The sequence below is a fragment of the Cyanistes caeruleus genome, chromosome 10 (genome assembly GCF_971803275.1).
Source record: "Cyanistes caeruleus chromosome 10, bCyaCae1.hap1.1, whole genome shotgun sequence".
Taxonomy (NCBI): domain Eukaryota; kingdom Metazoa; phylum Chordata; class Aves; order Passeriformes; family Paridae; genus Cyanistes; species Cyanistes caeruleus.
The window spans coordinates 1,479,862-1,499,875 of record NC_141710.1 but is presented as its reverse complement, the minus strand read 5'-3'; the positions used below and the strand labels follow the sequence as shown (position 1 = coordinate 1,499,875).

Sequence of the window (20,014 nt, the reverse complement as noted above, 5' to 3'; positions counted from 1 at the left end):
CCAAGGGAACTCCCCAAATGTGTGTTTTTATTGACAAGCCCCAACAGGTCAGTCAGCATTTATGGGTGGGAACAGAGCAAATGTGGTGAGAAAGGGTTTATTAGGAGGCAAAAATCCATAGGAAAGCAGCCTTCATCAGTTCTGTCTCTTGGGGAACAAGCCATTGTATAGCAGAGCACAGAGATGCTGCATAGATGTGAAACCTCAGTTACAGTTTAGCTTTTGTCTTTTACTAAAAGACTGTAATGTGTAGAGACTCTTTCAACATTTGGACAGTGGAGCTGAACAAAACAGAGGCCATTATATGCAATATCTGTCAAGACTTGTGAATGGTCTGTGTTAGCTTGCCAAATGCAAATGAGGATTATCCATTCATTTAGTCCAAGAGAGAAAATGATATAACTTCTTTGGTTCAATTACTTTATTGTGACAAATAAACAAGGATGAGAGGACTCCAATATGGCAAATGGTCAACTTCAGATAGCTGTAAGGGCTGTAGAAATCACACTGCTCTGACAATAAGCCTTATTTTACATTCTTTGCTCAGACACAGTCCCAACATCTTCAAAGTGATTTATATGCTCCCCCCACAAGTAGAAATCTTGTAGAAGAATTGAGACCCAAGTCTCACTTATTTGCTTTGGACTTTTAAGGCAAGGATATATTTGTCTTGGTTGGAATGTGGGGTGTTCTCAAGAAGCCTGAGCTACCCTATTTTCTCTCTGCTGTATTTTCAGTCACAGCACTAATGTAATTTTGTACATCTCTGTCAGGAAGTAGAGACATTCCACTATTTTCAGATGCTGGTCATGGGAGTGAAAGGGATGTGGAGCTGAGAAGTGCTGGCTAGTTTCCAGCATGTGAGTCCCAAGCACTTTGCAGAAGGAAGCCACAAGGAAAGGGTTCAGCAGCTCCTCTGCACCTCAGCTGAGCTTGTAAGACTCACCCAAGGAGTTGATAAGGCTCTGGGGAAAAGATGGCTGGGCTGAGGGGAAGCAGATGTGTTTGTGATTGCTGCTAAGGTTGAGCCTCTCAGACATGGTACAGGAGAGTTGAGCACCCCAAAAGCAGCAGGTTGGATGCCATCCATGGTGGTGCAGTCCCCGCTGCTCTCTGCTGCCCAAAGAGAGCTGCCCCATGTCACTGCAGGGACTGAGCTGTCAGACTCTGCCTCTACACCTACAGGCAGTGGGTCCAGTTCAGCCCAGAGGTCAACAAACTGCTACAAAAGCAGGCTCTCACCTGAGTGACCTGCCCCACAAGCTGCAGCTTTCTTGGCAAAATATCTGTGCTTCCTGGCAAAGCCTCACGTTCTCACCAGCACCGTGTTATGGCTGCTCACTCAGCACAAAAACCTCTTGTGCATCATACAGAGAGCACAGACCTCCAGTACCTGAAGCTTCAAGCAGGTTTCACCAGTATCTTTTCCCTGCAAGAATTAACAACTTTGTTTAGAAAATAAAAAATTAGATTTGTTACCTTTGTCTCACAATGATTTTTTTTGAAAGATAAAGGATTATTTCACTTGAAATAGTTATTCCAGAAGCCTGATTTGGAGACACGTGGTGTGTGGTTCATCTTTCTTTCCCAACACTGGTGGGTTAGTGTCTTCTCCCACACCTAGCTCCAAAAATGCTCAGATGTTTTTGAAGGAAATGAAGTGGGGGCAGCTTGCCCTCTGCTGGCTGCTGGCACCCAGGCATCAGAAGGAGCTCCAGAGAGGGACTTCAGGAGCTCAACTCGTGATCTGCCTTATTCTGCTGGAGTATAAACTGGTTAGACCCAGATGGGTGCTGACATAAAGACCCCTTCTTTAAAGTGGCTGCCATGGGAAGTGGAGTTGTCTGTCAGCAGCCAGCATGAGCGGCAGCATAATCGTCCTCTGGCTCGAGCTTGAACCATCAGGTGTCAGCCTGGTTCTGTCTCCAGGATTTCAGTGCTGAGTTACACCAGTTATCTCCTTTCCAACGAGCTCCCTTTCTCTGCCTCACCATGCACACAAGAATGAGGGACAGGTGCTCTCAGTGAAGTCAAGAGCACCTTCATATTCCCTTGGAGAGAGAAAATGAAGGGATAGAAGGGTGAGTCAGGAATGGCCAGTAGTGCTTCTTTTACAGGACAGTACAACACACACAAGCTGTGCTCTCCTCCTGCTCCCCTGACCAGCTGCAGGGAAGGTGACCAAGGGTGGCACAGTCCCTCACAAGGTTCCACTGTGCACTCAGGATTATATACAGCTTGTGCTTCTGTACTCAAACTTGTCTGCCCTATAACTCCTCTGTCCTTGTGAACTGGTTCTTCAGCTGCCTCAAATTTGTTTTGCCATGACTTTCTGTCAATAAGAAAAGCTGTTTCCATAACCCTTATATTTAATGCTTTGATGTTAATCCTGACATTCTTTACCTAAATCCAAATATGCATTGCTTTTACAATTTTAAAGGAAAAATACTTACCTTGGATCTGAAAAGCCTAATTGCAACTGACTAAACAAGGCCGACTTAAAATAGACCCCAGGGGGAAAAGATGCAATGGTTGACTTGTTAAATACCAAATTAAAACAAAACCCTGAAGAAATGAAGGGGTGGCAGTCAATGATGTTACAGTTGCATAGAGACTGATAGTAAGAAAAGTGGCATAGATCCAGAAGAGGCCCACAGCAAAAAGAGGGAACCTGGCTCACACAGAGAGTGGGATACGATACTGCAGAAACTGATTTGTATTTGCAAATAAAATTTAAGAGACAAGTGTGTGTATATTCTGTAGTTGGAAGACTATTCATTAAATAATATGAAAGAAAGTGAAGGAGAAAGTAATTATGATGACAAAAAAGAACGCAAAACACTACTGTAATTTTTCTTTAGCTCCCTGAAGACTGCAGGTCTTTGTGTTTCAATGCATGAGCTACTGTTTGGCATGTTTCCTGAACCACTTTGTCTATTCATTTCTTGCTAATGTGAAAGTGCCCAGACTCCCTGGAAAGGCAGCTTTGTTGGAAACCTTTCATTATCAAGGATTAGCTGTTTGGTAAACCTGTGTTCCCTTTAACAGTTTGACGGGAAGTGGCGACTAATGAAGGGCTCATTGTGGTGGTGCTGTGAGTGTGGGACTGGAGGCTGTTTTATTGCTCAACTCACAAACCAGGGTCCTTTGTGCTCCCAAGGACTGAAGGGAAACTGAGTCATGCCTTTTGATTCTGCTGAAAACATGTGGTGAAAAGTATGCTCTCCTTTCTTGGTGCTCTTGCCTTGTTTGTGGTCTAAAGGCTTTATGCATCTGGGAATTTTGTTGGTATGTTACAGAATTATGTGTGTAGGTTTAAAAGGTCTTGTGTCAATGCCTAGGTACTGCTTACCTGAAACTTCTCTATAAAATACCTCTATTAAAAACTGAAATAATACAAACCACTAAGTGCCTTTATCACCTCATGGTGTAGTTGAAAAGCTTTTTAAAGAACCAAATCTGACATCCTCATCCCACCTCTAGTCAGGTAGGAGGCATGGCAGACAAATATAGGATTTACATCTTCACTGATAAAATTCCATATATGTTTTACATCTCAAAAGAGATTTATTGAAATCCTTTATGAAAGTAATGGACTAGAAATCCATTGTCTATGAAAAATGCCCAAGTACAACTTAAATCATGAAGAAATACTACTGAAAATTATCATCAGAATCTGTGATGTCAAACAGGATTTTATCTCTACAATAAATCTTTCTCACTGAAACTCCCACACTGCTCATAACCCCAAGGATGCCCAGTGCCTGCAAATGCAAAGGAGCAAAGAAAGGCTGCTCTGTAAACCACACAGGCAAGAAAACAAAGCCCTGCCCACAGCCCCAGCCAGGCTCCTTGTGTTTGGGGAGATGAGTGTGGAAGCCCCCAGGGAACTGTTAAAGGTGCAGGGACTGGTCAGCACCAGTGCTGTTGGGTGGAGGGGCCAGCTCAGTGTGGAACTGCTCGTGTTCAGTTGAGAGAAGGCACCAGGAACACGGAGTTTGCTCTTCCCCTTGGTTAAAGCTAAGCAAGCCAAGTGCAGGGAGTGTCCCTGCTCATCCAGAACACAGAAGACACAAGTGGTTCTTGCCAAGGGAAGCAGCTCTGGGTGGCTGTCATTAGCTCTGGCTGTGCAGGAAGGGCAGTCAGGTAAGCCAGGGATGTGTGTGTGTGACAGGAGGAGTCATGGAAGAGATTGTGATTCAAAGGAGAGTTTTGAACTCATTATCTGTCCTGCATTCAAAGGCTGCAAGAACACTAATTGTGCTCATAAATGTGTGTGGTGGGAAGTGGCTGGAGAGTGGCCAGCAATACAGAGGGTGCTGCAGCCCACATCCCACTGTCCCACTTCCCAAACTGTGCCCGACCCCTCAGCTCCACATGGCTCCACCCATGCAGTTGTGTGCAGCTGTGTGAACAGGCTGTGTTACTTTTTACTGGTGATCATCAATAGTTTTTCACTGTAAGCATTTTTTGTCTCAATGCCAAAGTGGCTCCGTATCATTCATAAAGAGAGGAGACGTGGTGCTCCTTTTATACATTTTTGGTGTAGGTATATAAGAGAGCTTTAGAACCCCAGTTCTCAGCACAGTTCAGGGCTTTGTGGTGATGCAGGGGCACAGGGCACCACCAGGACACAGGACAGGAGCTGTGGTGCTGCTGGTGACTGATGACAGCAGTGCAAACCACACTCTCCATCTTCAAAACTAAACACTGACCTGCCTCTTTATTCTAGCAGTCTTTCTGTCCCCCAATAAACACATGCAGCATAATGCCCCATTTCTAAGATGCACCAATGATAAAAGACATACTAGAACCCTCCAACAGCCTGTCCCTTGGCTAGGCAGGAGGATGACTGGATATGAGATTATTTTGACAGACAAAAATCTCATTCCTTGGGTAGAACTCTGGCCCAATACTCTATCCCTGCTGCTGCAAAGCCACAGGCACTAAACCTGGTCCAGGTCTTGGCCCCAGCACTTCTCCAGGAGCACAGCACCTCTGGCAGCACCATGGTAGGTGCTCAGTGCATTCTGATGCACAATTCAGTGCAACTGAGCATTCCCATACCCTTACCCCGGTTTACAATGCTCTCCCATCCACATTAGTCAACCAAGACTGGAGCCACATCCTGAGACAGGCCAATAGCATCACTTTTTTTTTTCCTTTTGTTTTGCACAGCAAAAACAAAGCACCCAGTTCCCACCAATCTCTTGGGTGTTTCTCCAGGGGAGTAGAGGAGCAGGGCAGACCCTGCCAGTGGGCTGCTCTGGCTGGCTCCACCCTGGGAGGGTGCACCAGGATTCATCCTGGTTCCAGCATGATGTGATGGTGAGCAGGGGACTTGGAGCAGGGGGATCCCACTGAAAGATCCCTTCTCACAGTGAGTCTGTGATTCCTCCTGCCATGCTGAGTGCCATTTGAGCCATCCCCTCACTGCTGGGTCTTTTCCTCTGTCTTGCTTGGTCTTGGCTCTTTCTTTGGGGGTGGCAGGAAGGAGGGGCAGGGAGATGCTGTTGGTGTTTTCTTCTCATGTTTCTAGTGGAGTGAAAGTGTGTAGAATCATAAAATGAGGAGACAGAAAATGATTTCATGCCTCACACACCCCGGCCCCTCAAATGTTTGTGTGCCAAGTTTGAGCCTATCGCTTGCTTACCTGTCCTTGCTGTCCTGAACGCTCATCCCTTCACCTTGTGTGGCCATGACTTTTGCCTGCAGACCTGGCATGCCCCTGGACAGGGTTTCTATCCTTGTTTTTATCATTTCCTCTGCTGTGGATTGAGCTTCTTTCTGAGACATGACCCCACAACCATCACCTGTGTGCAGAAGCTGGGGATTGGCTGGCGAGTGACTTGAGCATAGGGCACCTAGCATGGAAATTAGAGATGGAGATGAAATAGTACCAGCATGTAGTCAAATTCAGAGAGAAGGCAGTAAGAAAAAATATCTACTTAATTATTATAGTAATTAAAGCTAGACAGCCCCTTTCTAATTAGCATGGAGACCTTACTTTAAGGTATTGCAAACATGATCCTGGTCAGTTTTAGAAGTACTGAACATAAATACAGCGAATATTTAAGTATCACGCTGAAACCCACTTGTCAGAAACCTGGTGAGCACGTAAAGAGAGCTGCTGTGCTAAAGTGATGTCAATCACTCTAGCTCAGCCTCGAGAAACTATCTTGCCTCTGGGCAGGGGGCATCTGCTCAGGGTTTGTTGATCCTAATTTGATCCTTCCTGGCTTAACTCACAAGTTAACACAACCAGCAGCAAGGTTTTCCTGCTCGGGGCTGCTCTGCAGAACCTTCCACCAGAGGGCAGCTGGGAAAAGGAATGTGATGGGCTTGCCTGGCTCAGGATGAGACAGCAGCTAATTCGATGCTAATTATTATGCTTGTAACTTCCTCCCTAACCAGATGCAATCCCCTTCAGCCATTTCCAATGGCATTATGCTTAGGGAATGCTTCCCACAATAAAAGCAAAGGCAGTGTTCTTTCCCAATTGCCCCAAGATCCATTCTCAGATGTAATCTGAGCTAGACACAGTACAATTAATTATTTGTGTTCCTGAATTAGCAAAAGACTAAGCTTTAAAAATCCAATAATGCCTCTGAATGATGTGTTTGCAATCAGTTTATCCCTGAGCTCCATTAATTGCAGATCTGGTATGCTTTGTGCAGTCCAAGGTGGGAAGAGCAGGGGAGTCAGCAACTTTTTACTCCTCTCTATGCACAGCATCTCTTCTCTATGAATTATGTGAACCCACTTTGGAGCCACTTGTAGATATAAAAAAGTGGGGAGAAACTGTTGTAGGATCACAAGTAAAAATTAGCAACAGCTACTTCCTGGTGTAGTCATACATGAAGAATATAGGGAATAAACAAAACTACTTGTGATAAGTACTTATTTTGCCTTCCCTTGTGATGAAAGACGCTGCTCAGTTACGAGACTTGGTATCCATCTGCACTACCATATCCCACACTCCCTGTGGCCATGATGTGTGCTTTTGCTGTTACATGGTACAGATAATCACTGAAGACTGAAACAAAAGATTCAGTGTTTTTCAAACAGAGACAAGTAGCAGCTCTGACCACCCCCTAATGACTAATCTCAGTCTAATTGTGGTTTTTTTTCTTTTCATACTTCCTCTTTTGCAGTTTCTTTCATTTAGTGTCCCTTTTATTTATACTGTTACTTTCTCTGGGGAGAGAGATTTGCTCCTCCATCTCATGTTGAGGCTGAATTCAGCTAAAGTCAATGAGATCTCTACTGCAGTAACAGCAATTCTTACTGTGGAAGTGAATTGGACTTCAGAGAAGCTGGAGCTTGATGATGCTGGCAATTGAAATATTATTTCAAAGTTTTCATGTCTCATGTAAATGGGAAGCTACACCACTGTATTCATCTGTCATAAAGACAACAAAAACCTCTTTGTTATGACAAATTCCTCTCTCTTCAGAGATACCATTGATGTTAAACCTGAATGTTACTTCCAAAGTTTTAATGAAGGCCTTGCATTGAACCCAGGGAGGGTATGTACTCCCAGAGCTGAAGATATTCTGCCACTTGTTGCCTTCTTTGTAGCTTTTGACTGGGAGCTTGACACAGCTAAGAGGCTGATGCCCCTGAGTTTGTGTGACCAGTGCCTGATGATCAGGACAAACACAGGAGACAGCTGGCAGGAACATCATCTCCAGACGACAATAGGTTGGAGACAGATGGATTTGGGAAGAGTGAAGGGATAGGAACCTAAAGGAAAGACCAGTTAACCTCAAAGGCATGCAGAAGAAGGGAGGAACTGAGTTCCTGTCAGTTTACCAGACTGAGAAACAGCAGAAGATTCTTTCCTCCTAGAGATCCATAGTGGTACCCAAATGAAGTTTGGGTTCTGCAATGGCTGCTGGCAGGGGAGCACGGGCTGTGCAGTTCCCCAGCAGCCTGCCCTCGGCTCTCCATGGACACAGAGCTCTTTTGGCACCTAGCACAGTTGCTTGTTCCGTCTTCTTTGTAACCCAAAGACAATAATAACCTCAAGTCTTAAGTGACTTTGTCCATTCCTGCATTGAGTGAAGCATGGGACTTGTGAAAACTCATTTATGTTTTGTAGTTAAAGACTTTACCCAAAAACATAGTGTCACACAGGTCACCTTCATTCTGTTGATTCTTAGTGTTTGAGAGCCTCATTTTGCAATCAGAGTGATGTTCTTTAACCTTATTTTTTATCAAGAGTTTTCAGTTAAATTAAGACAGCTTTTTTCCCCCCCACCATGGGAGGTGGACTGAAAGCAACTGTATGGATGACTCCTTGTTTTCTAAAGGTCAAACTGACTTTTAAAAATTTCTTCTGTATCTCTGCACAGGATTGCCAAGGAAGTGCTGTAAGAAGGACTGCTGGAGAAACAGGAGAGAGTTCTTCTGAGAAGACACAGTGCCACTCTGAGGTGAGAGCCACTTCTCTTTGAGTTTGGATTGTGCTTTCATTCATGGTATAGTCAGAAGAGCCCTTTGCAAGGACTGTAATCATCTGTGTTCTAATAGTTTAAAGCAAATTCTGGCTTCTTGATGTGGGGATATTTGAGCACCACAGGAAAATGTTCAGATAAAAATCTATTTCAACATGATCCATAAAAGCTTATGGATGATGATGATGATTTAGAAGCTGCCAGATGTCTTAAAGAAATTTTAGAATGTCCTTCAGTGGAAAGCTAATTTTATAGCATAGTTTTTCTATTAAGCTCTGACAATACAAAATACACAAATGTAATTTCACTCACTCCTTGTATGTATTATGATATTGAATTATGATAGGTTTTAAATTATATGACAGTACAATAAATTTTATGTACAACGTAACAAAAGTTAATTTATTGATTCATCTGAAGACAATGCAACCTAAAGGTGTCCAGCCCTTCCTAGGATTGTCTCTCACATAGTTACAAAAACTACAGCTCAAAAGCTCAAAGCAGCAAAACTGGGGATTTTTCATGATTATGAGCTATGGGGAATCAGCTGAATTAGCTGTTGTTTGCACCTGTCAAACTATGAGGCTCTAGAACTGAATCCTTTTCTTCATATTAAATGGAATTGGATAATTCAGTGTTTCAAACCCTGTACCTGGAGCCCTGTTTGATGCTAGTTTTACTAGTTCATTTCATTAATTTTCATGGCATTACGTAGCCCTATTTTATGAAGGTTCATAATGCTCCCAGAGCACTCACACCTTTCTGTGTAATTTGTGTGCCTCCACTGTCATAGGATGTAAGTGTCTTCCACTCTTTGTGTTTGCTGTTCCATTATAGCAATTGAGGGAGGCACAATTATCCTTGGGGAAAAGTTGAAGGGAGGTGCAACATCGATGATGCAGCTTGTCTCTGCTCTGTGCACACAGTTGCTCTATTTAAAAGCTTGCTCCAGCTCTCTCATTTTGCTTCTTCTCTCTTATTTACTACATCTCTGTTCTTCCCAAAGACATAAAGTACCTCAGTTTCTGTACGTGTATCTTTCCTGCTTTCTCTAATTTGGCTTTTGTCTCTGCTGCCAAAAGTGTGGTGTATAAACTGGAGCAAAGTTTCCAAGGTATAAACTTACAAAAACATCTTATGTATTGTTCTTCTAATTTGAAATGAATGAACCTTCCAGCACACAAAATGAATGTGGTGATGCAAGTGGGACCATAAAAGCATCTGGCCAGGAAAGCTCCTTTCTGCCATGTTCCCTTCCAGCCCATGGAAGAGTTCTCACTCTCTCTGGCTAAAACTGACTCATCTGAAAAGTCAAATTGCTCTGTCTGGGGAGGAGGAGGTCGAAGGGCTGTACCTGCACTTGTGTGCAGTTCTCTTGGGGAGTCTTGGGGGGAGGCATGAGAAGTCCAATTTAGAACATAACTAAACATAAAAAAAATAAGCCTATTCACTGAATTCTGGGTAAGATTAAGAGGAAAGCTTGCCAGGCAGTGCTGCCAGTGGTCTGTTGGCCTGCTTATGGCCTTTCCTAGCAAGCACCAATTCAGTTATTAGTATGCAGTCTCTTCATTTGAGTGAAATTTAAACAGCAGTTTTCTCTGTCAGTTTAACACATGTGAATATTCTCCTAAATTCAAGAATTTTGTGGTGCAGATGTATAAATGTATCCCCTTTCCTGTGCTCTCCTCACTAGAACCAGAACATCAAACAACACCCAGGACATACTTAACTTTGAAAAGGCAGAATGGTAAAACTGGTTTCATAGAATTCCTGTCTGAGAGAATACCACTCTTCAAACATCCTGGATTTTAAATGTTTCTGCTGCTCCCTGGGAAAATAAGTAGTAAAACAAGCTAGTGTGGATGTGAAACCAGTTACAGGAGTTGCCTACATATAAACAGTCTTAAAAGTGTGGGGTTTTTTCACATAATGAAGTAATTTCTGTTTGCTTTTAACATGAGAGCTGATGATCCTTTCCTTTTGGGAAGGTGGAGCAAGGTTTGGGAAGGTGAGGGCCTCAGTGTTTCAGTAACTGAGCTCTCTTCCTTTACCTGATCCAGAAGGTGCTGACTCCCAAGCAACTTTAGACCCTGCAAACAGCATTGAGGATCCCTTGAGCTCAGAGGGAATATTTACATTTCTGACATGTAGAGTGGAGAAGAACACTGTTTCTGGTGAAGGCTGCACATCATATTTACAACTTAAATATTTTATGAGTTTGAAAATAGAGGTCCTAAAAGGAACCTGTGAAATGACAGATGAGATCACCAGCCACTTCACAGAGATTTAAGAGATCCTGTTTCAAAATGTTGGATTAGGCCTACGGTCTTTACAGATCCTCTCTCCACAAAATGAAATTATTTATTGATTCAAACACACTGTGGGCATTTATGGTTTAACAAAGTTAGGTCTCATTGGAAATAATTGCTTTCATTTATGTTTAGGGATCCCTAAGCAAGCAAATTTTCCTGGAATAATGCAGATTATCAGTGGAATTTATAGGAAAATTTGTGTCTCCTGAAATCATATCTCATGTCCTCATATATCTTTCACTGAATTGCAGGAAATTGAAGGAAAGGACTTCAGCAATAACTCAGAGATGAGCCACATAGACTTATGTAATATAGAAAAATTGTGGAGAAAGATTGTTTTTCAATCCTACTTTTCCTAGCTGTTGTTCAAGTGGATGTTACCTACAAAACCTGGGATCCTTAGAAGAAGAAACACAAATATCATTACTTAAAATAAGAATTGCATGGAGTTTAAAAGGAACCAAACCAATCTTGTGTGTGGTTTGAACTACTGGTAGAATAATAATAATCTATATAAAGAGCTGTGCTGCAGCTGCTGACATGAAAATGATCAGGGTATAAGAATGTGTAATACAGACAGCATTAATGTTGCCTTAATTAGAAGTTGCTTACTTGGAGATAGCATCTAAATGGAGATGGAGTTTCTTGAAGATTTCAAAAAAAAAGCAGATTTATGAAAGCAAATAGCTGTCCAAAGCTAAAATGCTTTATCTGAGGAAGGGTCCCAGGATTACATGATTGGAAGCTATTTAATTTAAAGACACAAATGTTTTTCTGTGTAGATGTAGGACCATAGTCAATTAGAAAATCAGAAATCAATTTTCCCACTTTGAACTGGAAGTATCCAGAATCCTTTTAATCCTGAATGACTTAGATCAAATACATGAAAGACTTTATTTTCTAGTACACAGTGCTTCAGCACAATAGTTGGGAGAAGAGTATTAAATATTATTATTTTAATAGTGTTGTCAAGACATGAAGCAACATACTACTTTCCTGGTCTGTCAACACTGTCCTAGGAAGTGTGAACTAAAGTGAACTTTTATTTGTAGGAAAGATTGTTGGGGTGAGATTTTCCTAGAAACCAGCACAGAGCTCAGATGGGAGAAAAAAAAAGTAATAAAATACTGTTAACATCAATTTGCAGTGAAGGCAAGATGGCAGATGGAGAACACAGCAAAAGGGAAGTTGGCTGCTTTCCACGACAGTCTGCAGCTTTCACTGTCCTGGGGCTGTGCAACTGGTTTTTTGTGCATGGAGCAGATGGGATACAACAGGCTTCATCTTGTTTCCCTTGATGTTGTGACTCACCTGGGCTTTAGTATGTGTGATTTGGAGCCCATGGTTAAACATGACTGAGAGGACAGGAGGAATGAGACACCCTGTAAGTCAGTGGACAGTCCAGCGTGGTCTGGTCCATAGCTGAGAGCCTGAGAAAAACAGCTTTTCTAATTCTATATATTCCACAAGCACATGGCTGTTCCCTTGGGACCATTTTCAGTCTGTATCACACTTTGTAGGAAAGAACTGGTTTTGTGGTGAGCCAGAGGGAGCATCTGGCAGGCTATAAAACTGGTAGCTAACCCTTAATGACTCAGAAGAAAGCTTTGTGTCCTGCCTTGACTTACAGCTTGACTTACATAGACAATCAAGCTGGCTCAGTCCAATTACTAATGCCAGGCACACACAAACAACACAAAGCTTGGGATGCAGTGACATCTTCCCAGTTTGAAACATTTCTATTTCTTACCTGAACTGAGCTTTTTGGGACAGCATTTTTGCTTCTCCTGATCTGCCCTGCTTTTACTGTTGGTTGGAAAGGGATTTTTGCAGGTTACTTCTGCAAGACAGACCCGGTGCAGTGGACAGGAGATGATCAAAGCAGGTTTAGTGCTGACAGATGAACAAGCTTGAGCTTGCAAGAACTTAGAACTGCCTTGGTGCATAGGCAAAGGCAAACCAAAATATTCTCATTGTCTGATATACACACTGGGGAAAATTTTTGCCTATTATTGTAAAAATGTTTTAAACTATTCTTCATGGCTGATTTTTCTTTTTATACTTATGCCTTGAAGTCTCAAAGGAATTTAAAATATTCAATAGCAGTGTTTCCAAAAGTAAAACATGATGAATCCTCTACATCTGGCTCATTTTAGAATCTAGATTTTCCAGATTTTCAGCTTGTTTTTGTAAGACAAATAAAGGGTTGAGCCAGAGAGCCTCATCCTCCATTTTTTTAGCTGGTATTTGTGTCTGGGTTCTTTGGGCTGTGCAGTCAAAATATCCTGGCAAATGTGAGTTCATTCAAGTGTATGACGCTCTGCATCTCTGACTTTCTCAGTTGCTGAGATCATCCAGATCCAGTTTTCCTCTCAGGAGGTGTGGTAATTATTTTAGTTTTACTCACTGTCAACTTCTCACAGATTCTCCACTTCTTTTCATGAAAAGGTTTCATAATGACAATGCAATTATTATAGCTACTTTGGGAAACCAAAACATGAAGGGTTTTGTAGGTTGAAAAATGAAATTAGTTTTTCAGTTTTTATTGTTTAAAACCTTTCCCTGGGTTACTGCAAGGACTCTGTTCTTGGAAAAGTTAAGACACTGTAAATGAAATTCTGTCATGAATGAGTCTTAGGAGAACAATTTGTTGGTAAGTTTAGCAAATTACTGGGCTGTTTTTTTCTCCTCTGCTATGCTGAAATCCACCATTATTGTAGAACTGCTTATCTCAAAGAACAGACATGGTTCTGATATCCCTTTTCAATTGTCTCTCACTATTTGCTGGGACATCCTGCCATTTGGGCCCTTCTGTACAGGATGTTCAGGGTGTTGAGAGCACAGCATAGCATAAATTGTATCTTACTCTGTCTTGCCACTAAAGAGTGAGCAAATAGTTGGAGTTCCACAGCACCCAGAAGAAAGAATAAATGTTTCTGGCCCTCTGGGTGTAGTAATTGTCCCCATTCAAGGTGGTGAGGAAAGCTTTAGAAGCTTTCAGGAGTTTGGGGGAGAGGTTAAAATTTGAGTAGCCAGGTTTGTAGCTGTATATATCCATTAATGAACATGGATCTCTGGCAATTGCAGATGCCTTGGGCAGATTTTATCCTGCTCTTAAAGTCAGTGGGACAAGCCTGGGTGTTTGTCCTCTTGGTGTGTCACTTAACCCATGGCATATGTAAAAAAATACTATCCAAAATACCTCAGATGCATGAGTCTGAAAAGATATTAGTGTCAATTGACACTAATTGAGCTCTTATGATCACCCAAACTGTTTCTGTTCACCCAAGCTTGACAATACCAAACTGAAAGTAATAAAACTGTCCTAGGGAGGAAAGAGAGGAAGAGAGAAATTCCTGGTGGGATTGAAGATTAGCAGCATTACATGGTTATGATTAATCTCTTTCCATTCTACACATGTGAGGCTTGTTAATACTCCTAGTGCACATGGACTTTGGTAATCTCCAACCACATCACTGGAGTGGATGTACAAACGCTTTAGGGCACAGGAGGCAGAAAACCAGCAGCAGAGATTCACCTCCAATAGCAGTTATTTTTACCACTAAGAAATACATTGCAAGTGTGTGGTAATGCTCAGTGGCTACAGGTGAATCCTTAGGTATTAATGTAATAGATATCAGCTTCAGCATCAATTCTTAGACATCCAGCTAGTTCTGTGGAAGGGTGGAAACATGTATTGCTTGGTTTCTCTGTCAGTAGAACAAACTGCTGGGTTCTCTTTATTAAACAAAGTGATTGCAAGGCAGAGTTTTAAAGATATTTGTGAAAAATCTACCTTCTCAAAAGAGCTAAATCTATCTTGAAGTAAAAATCATATATCCAGGAAATAATCTGAATGGTATAATACTGCAGGAGGAAAGAGGGCAGACACAGTGAATAAATATTGAAGTTAATCTAGGACATGTACACTGTGATTTCTTTGAAGATTGGTGCCATATCAACAAAGCAGGAAAGCAAGTTGGCCATCAATCTCTGTTAAAGGAACACAGAGCACTATTATTTCTTTTGCCTGTATTCACAAGACTTTGTGCTTACAGGCTCAAAGCTTTGATCTGCATTTATATTTTCACTGTAAAGTACAGCAATGGATGACAATAATGTCGTATTTGTCTCTGACTATACAATATATTCTATGTTGTGTAGCTATTGTTTGTGTGTGCATGATCTAATTACTTGTGCTAGAGGTGAGAGCACACTAATGTATGCAAGTGTTGACACCTTGGTTGAAAATATACTGGTTAACAAGAACAGCATTTATATGTTAATCAAAGGAATAACTGTACCAAAAGTACAAGTACTTCAGGTTTTTTTCTCAGTTTTGAAGTATTTCTTGACTGAAGAACTGACCCCATCTTGAATAACTAACCTTGTGCTGTCACCCACTCAGGAGGAAAGCTCTAGACTTTCTCAGCCCACAATGATCAGCTGTGGGATCTCATCAGAGAGACAGCAGTTTGTGGGAATTTCTCTCTCCTGTGTGCTCTGTCTATTCTTGGAATGGTTGCCAAAGTGCTTTTCCTACAGACAAACCTCTCCATAAGTTCTCTGTCTCTGCCTCACTTATTAAACTTTCTGGATTAGAAATCTAAATGAGCCTTTGAAATAGTAACATTGTCCTAGCCAGAATATATCAGCTAATAAGAGAATATTGTCTAACTCCCTGTCTTATCGAATCTCCCTCTTTCTTTGATCAATTTCAGAACAGTCTGGCCCTCAAAACAGGACAAGGATTCTGATCTGAAAGCAATCTTTTAGCAGCCTTGATATTGTCTTGGTTTTCAGCCTCCCATCACACTGATGATACCCACTGCTGGTTTATGTCTCTTTGTGTCCCTGTACCTGATGCCACGACATTTGACATTGCAATGTTATCACTTCTCCTGTGTCACTCTCACCTTCCTGTGGGTGCCAGCACTTCCTCTGTACCTGGGGGGGATGCAAAGACACAAAAATGGACATTTTATGTCCAGTGTAGGGTAGATTTGGGGTGATGGCTGGGATTCTCCTTTGTATGACAGTAATATTTCCATGCAGGCAGAGAAGGTTTTGATGGCACACTTGAATCTGCTGTAACAGTTAGAACTCTGAGACAGTTGTCATGAGGTCCTGAATAACTCTGAGAATAAAAATACTGGAACTGTTTCATAATGCCCTGTCATTTTCATCACTTTCATGTGACAAACACTTGTCTGCTATTCACCTGGCTGGGAGATTCTGGAGAACAGTGGGTGGAGAAGCCACTTATGCTGCTTCTTACTAGCTGACTACCAGCAGGACTTCTCTCCAGGCACAGGAAAAAATCACAGAAGCCTACTTCTACAGTGCATTTTTATCTCAATTTGTTTGACTTGTTCAGAGGGTATTTAGGGCAGAATTATAGTTTGGGATCTCAGTATTTCTACTCTGGACTTCCTCTGATCTCAGTCAATTCTTCTAGAAAATCTGTCTGGAATTCATTTCACTGGCTTTATTAGGGTCAAACTCAACTCTTGACCAGTGGCCCATTTTCTCTCTTCTGCAAGGGATTTTTAAATGCATGTGAATAAGGTATTTTCTAAACCCATGGTAAGAGCTCCCCATTGGACTAGACTAAGAGGTATCTAACTCTGGGTTACCTCTGCTATGTTTAGAAAAGAACTTCAGAGATCCAACCAGCTCTGAATTAACCTTGCAAGATTCATGGCAAGACTCCTGGGTCTCACAACCTGGGCTCAGTCTTGAGTGGAAGTATTGAACTGCAGTAAAAGCATCTTCATCTGCCTATGGGCAGGGTTTGGCCTGAGGAGGCAGAGACAGCAGCGTCCTCCTTGTGGCAGCACCAGCAACTCCCCAAACATGCTTTGACAGAACAAATTCCACTCAGGCTTTGATCCGTGACTTTTGTTGCTAAGACTTCTTTTATTGTTTTTCTTCAGAAGTTTATAATTCAAACCCACTCTTGAGCTGTCCTATGATTTAGAGCATTGTCTGAGGAGTTCTGAGTTAGTAGCTTATGGCCATAAGAAATGGGATTTTCTTGGGCAATGGTGGCTGGTGTTGGCATCCAGGGATTTCTGGTTTAGCAGGACAAATGTTCATCCAGCTGAGAGCTGAGGCTGGGGTAAAGCACAGAAATAGCTGTCTCAGCTCCCAAAAGCTCAGTTCTCCATTACAAGCCCAGAATCTCTTACCTTCTATTAAGACAGCAAACTTAAATGCTTTGATTACAGGAGGGAAATTCAGAGGGATTTGAAGAGTCCTTGAACCAACATGTTAGGCTGCATCAAGAGGTGTATTTTTATGATAATGGTAATCAAATGAATTGCCTGAGGGAAAATAAGCAATTACAGTGGAGATGAAAGTGTCTGCCATGATCCTTCAGAAATAAGAATACCTGTTTGGTCACTCAAATCATCATGTGAAGATGCTTAGTGATGGCTGCTTGCAGCATGTCCCTTCTGCCCAGGTCAGGGTGGCAACTTAAAGTTTTCACTCTTGGAGCTTTTGATTTCAGATTGCAAAATTTCAAAACCTGAGAGTCCATGGATATAAATTAATGTTCCACTGAGCCCTTTTTAATGCCTTATTTAAAGGGGTATGGTGATGTCTTTACTGACATGAAAACAATGAAATCTCTAGGCTTTGTCTTCCAAGGGGAAGGCAACAGAGAGCAAAACTGTTGTTCCTTGAAGGAGTCTTACAGGGGTTATGGTGCACTGAGAAGAGGCAAGAAGGCAGGCCCAGTCTCCATCCTCACTTTAAGCTCTGCACTATGCACACAAGCCTTGTCACATTGGACCTTTGCAGCTGGAATGACTTCAACATATTTTCCAACATTTAGTTAGTTTGGAAGGCAGCCTGACACAATCTACAGAACACACAACTATATCAAACTAAGTGAAAGGTACATGAAATAATAAAATAGTTGAGTTGAGGGGAAGAAAAGCCTTCCACTAGTGCAGCAGTGATGTTTCAGTGTCACTGGTCTGCCTCAGAGAATCCTAGTGTCATTTCCCTGCAAGGTTTAGACAGGTATTTTCGGTCCAGGCACTCCGTGGTGCTGCTCTGCTGAAGACAGTGTCACTTTAAATAGTAACTTTTGGCTGTGGTGGAAAAAAGCAAAAAGGATATTTTGTTCTGAGTCAATGATTGTTTTCAGCTGCCATTCTTTATAAAGCAGAAAAGGCATGTGGATTTAGATAGTGTATCAGTAAGGAAAACGTCAACAGTAGCTGGCCTTGGGCACTTGAGGATTAAGAGCTCTGTGCCTGTCCCAAAGAGAATAAATCCTCACTGACCACATGAAACCTCAGAATCATGCACTGAAAACATGATTGTCACACTTTTGCAAGGGAAGTTCATGATGAGTGATAAACTCCTCACTCTGAAAATGGGCTTGATAGTAGTGAACTCCAGATTTTTTGCTTTTAAAGGGAGGGGATAAAACTCTGAGAGGTTAGCTATGAAAAAAGCCAGTCTACCAGCAGTAGGCTGACACTCTGGAAAATGCAAAGTTTTGGGTATCAGAGAGCTTTTTATAGATTTACAAATCAAAGTTACTATCAAGGACTTCATTAGATGTAGGATTAAGGGGGGAAAGAAGATTTTTTAGGTGTTTGCACACGTTGTAACCCAGATTAAATAAGGCTGCAGGTTCTTTCTAATGCTTTGAGATTTGTGTGCAGTCATAGTGCATGGTGGCTTGGACAGGGACCAGCTGCCAGCTGCCCACCCTGCCACCCTCTATCTCTCCCTCCTCAACAGGACAGGGGAGAAAATAAGATGGAAACGCTCATGGGTTGAGATAAAGACACTTATCAATTACAATTATGGGCAAAACAGACCCAACTTTGGGGAAAATGGTGAGATATGGTGAGAAACAAAGTGGAAACTGCTCCCCCACCTCTCCCTTGTTCCCCCCAAGGTTGATGCTCCCTCCTTCACTCCCAGCCAGTGTTTCCCAGGGCTGTAAAAGGACCTAGGTAGCTCCATAATGATCTGCTAAGATACAGAATCACACAGGCCTGATTGTTAGAAAGCTTATTGCAATTTTCCTGCTGTTTTGACCGGCAGAGTTCCAAATGTCTTCAAGGGAAAACAGACCAAGGGAATACTGTGCAATTTGCACATCCTGGGTGGTGAATTGTATCAGCCCAAGAAATGCACCAGTCTGAGGGAATGGTCCCAGCTGATTTACAGAAGGAACATTTTTATTTCTAGCCCATGAATGAGTAAAACATGGAAGAATAGGAGGAAGATGGGCAGTTGAACTTTAATTTCAGAAAAGATAACCAGTGGAAAGTGGAGTCAAGTGCTTTGGGCAATGGCCTGCTTTGGCATGTTGCTTGTAAGAGACATTTCTGTGTAAATGACAAATACCTCTAGATAAAAATCAGGCAGCAAAAACCTGCCTTTCAACATACATAGTTTGGTATTAAAAACCCCTGACTCAAATGTGAATAAAGCTTTATTTTCCTTTCAATTTTTGAAAAATAAATGCCAAGGCACCTCAGAGCTGGGCTTTTCTCAGTGGGCATTTCCTTCTGCTCAGAGTCTGATGTCAGGGCTTGGGCAAAGAATGTTTCACCTGAACCTTGTGAGCACAACCTGTTGAGTCAATAGAGGAGAGGCATGCAGGAAATAGAAATGTGCCTGTCACTTCTTGAATGAGCAGGTTTTAAAAGAATGACAGTAATTTCAGAATAATCATAGAAAGTAGTTCAAAATAATTAAAACTTAAATATTGACAAATCAAAGCATTGAAAAATCATAAGCCAGGCCCATTTTCCTCCAAAGAGAAATTTTGAAAACTAACATTGGATTTTCAGTTGTTTTGAGACTTTTTATAATTTTTATCTGGAGTTTTCCTTCCATAATCTGGGCCAAAAATTTACTTTAAAAGATTGCTGTGGATCTATAATAGTGACATATACCTATATTCTAGAGCTAAGACTTTGGCCTAAAAATATTCCTTTTATTCATGAAATACTAAGAGTCAACAGGACCAACCTTCACTGAAGCAGTATTGTCATTTGGCAGATCAAACCACAGATGATATTGCATTTGTGCCTTGTGTTGCAATTTAGAAATTATTGCCCTGGTTTCTAACAAGTTAGGTGTGCCCTTCTGAGTGACTGTGTATGCTTAACTCATACAGCTCCCACTGAAAAAACTGTGTACGTGGCAAATTATGGCTTCCTGCTCTAAAATATTTGATTTTTGCATGGAAAAAAATCTGATTTA

The 20,014-nt window shown here is 41.8% G+C and overlaps 1 protein-coding gene across 4 annotated transcripts in view; it reads left to right on the top strand.

The window, feature by feature from the left end:
• Positions 1-20,014, top strand: part of ARHGEF4 (Rho guanine nucleotide exchange factor 4) — a 214,955-nt gene that overhangs the window by 28,539 nt on the left and 166,402 nt on the right. For 3 of the 4 annotated variants that reach the window (XM_086843920.1, XM_023933534.2, XM_086843919.1), the window contains one exon: positions 8,358-8,438. In XM_086843920.1, coding sequence (XP_086700046.1) covers positions 8,358-8,438 — 81 coding nt within the window. Of the gene's footprint in view, positions 1-7,607; positions 7,705-8,357; positions 8,439-20,014 lie in introns of those variants that run through there. The other variant, XM_086843922.1, reaches the window with a different exon arrangement.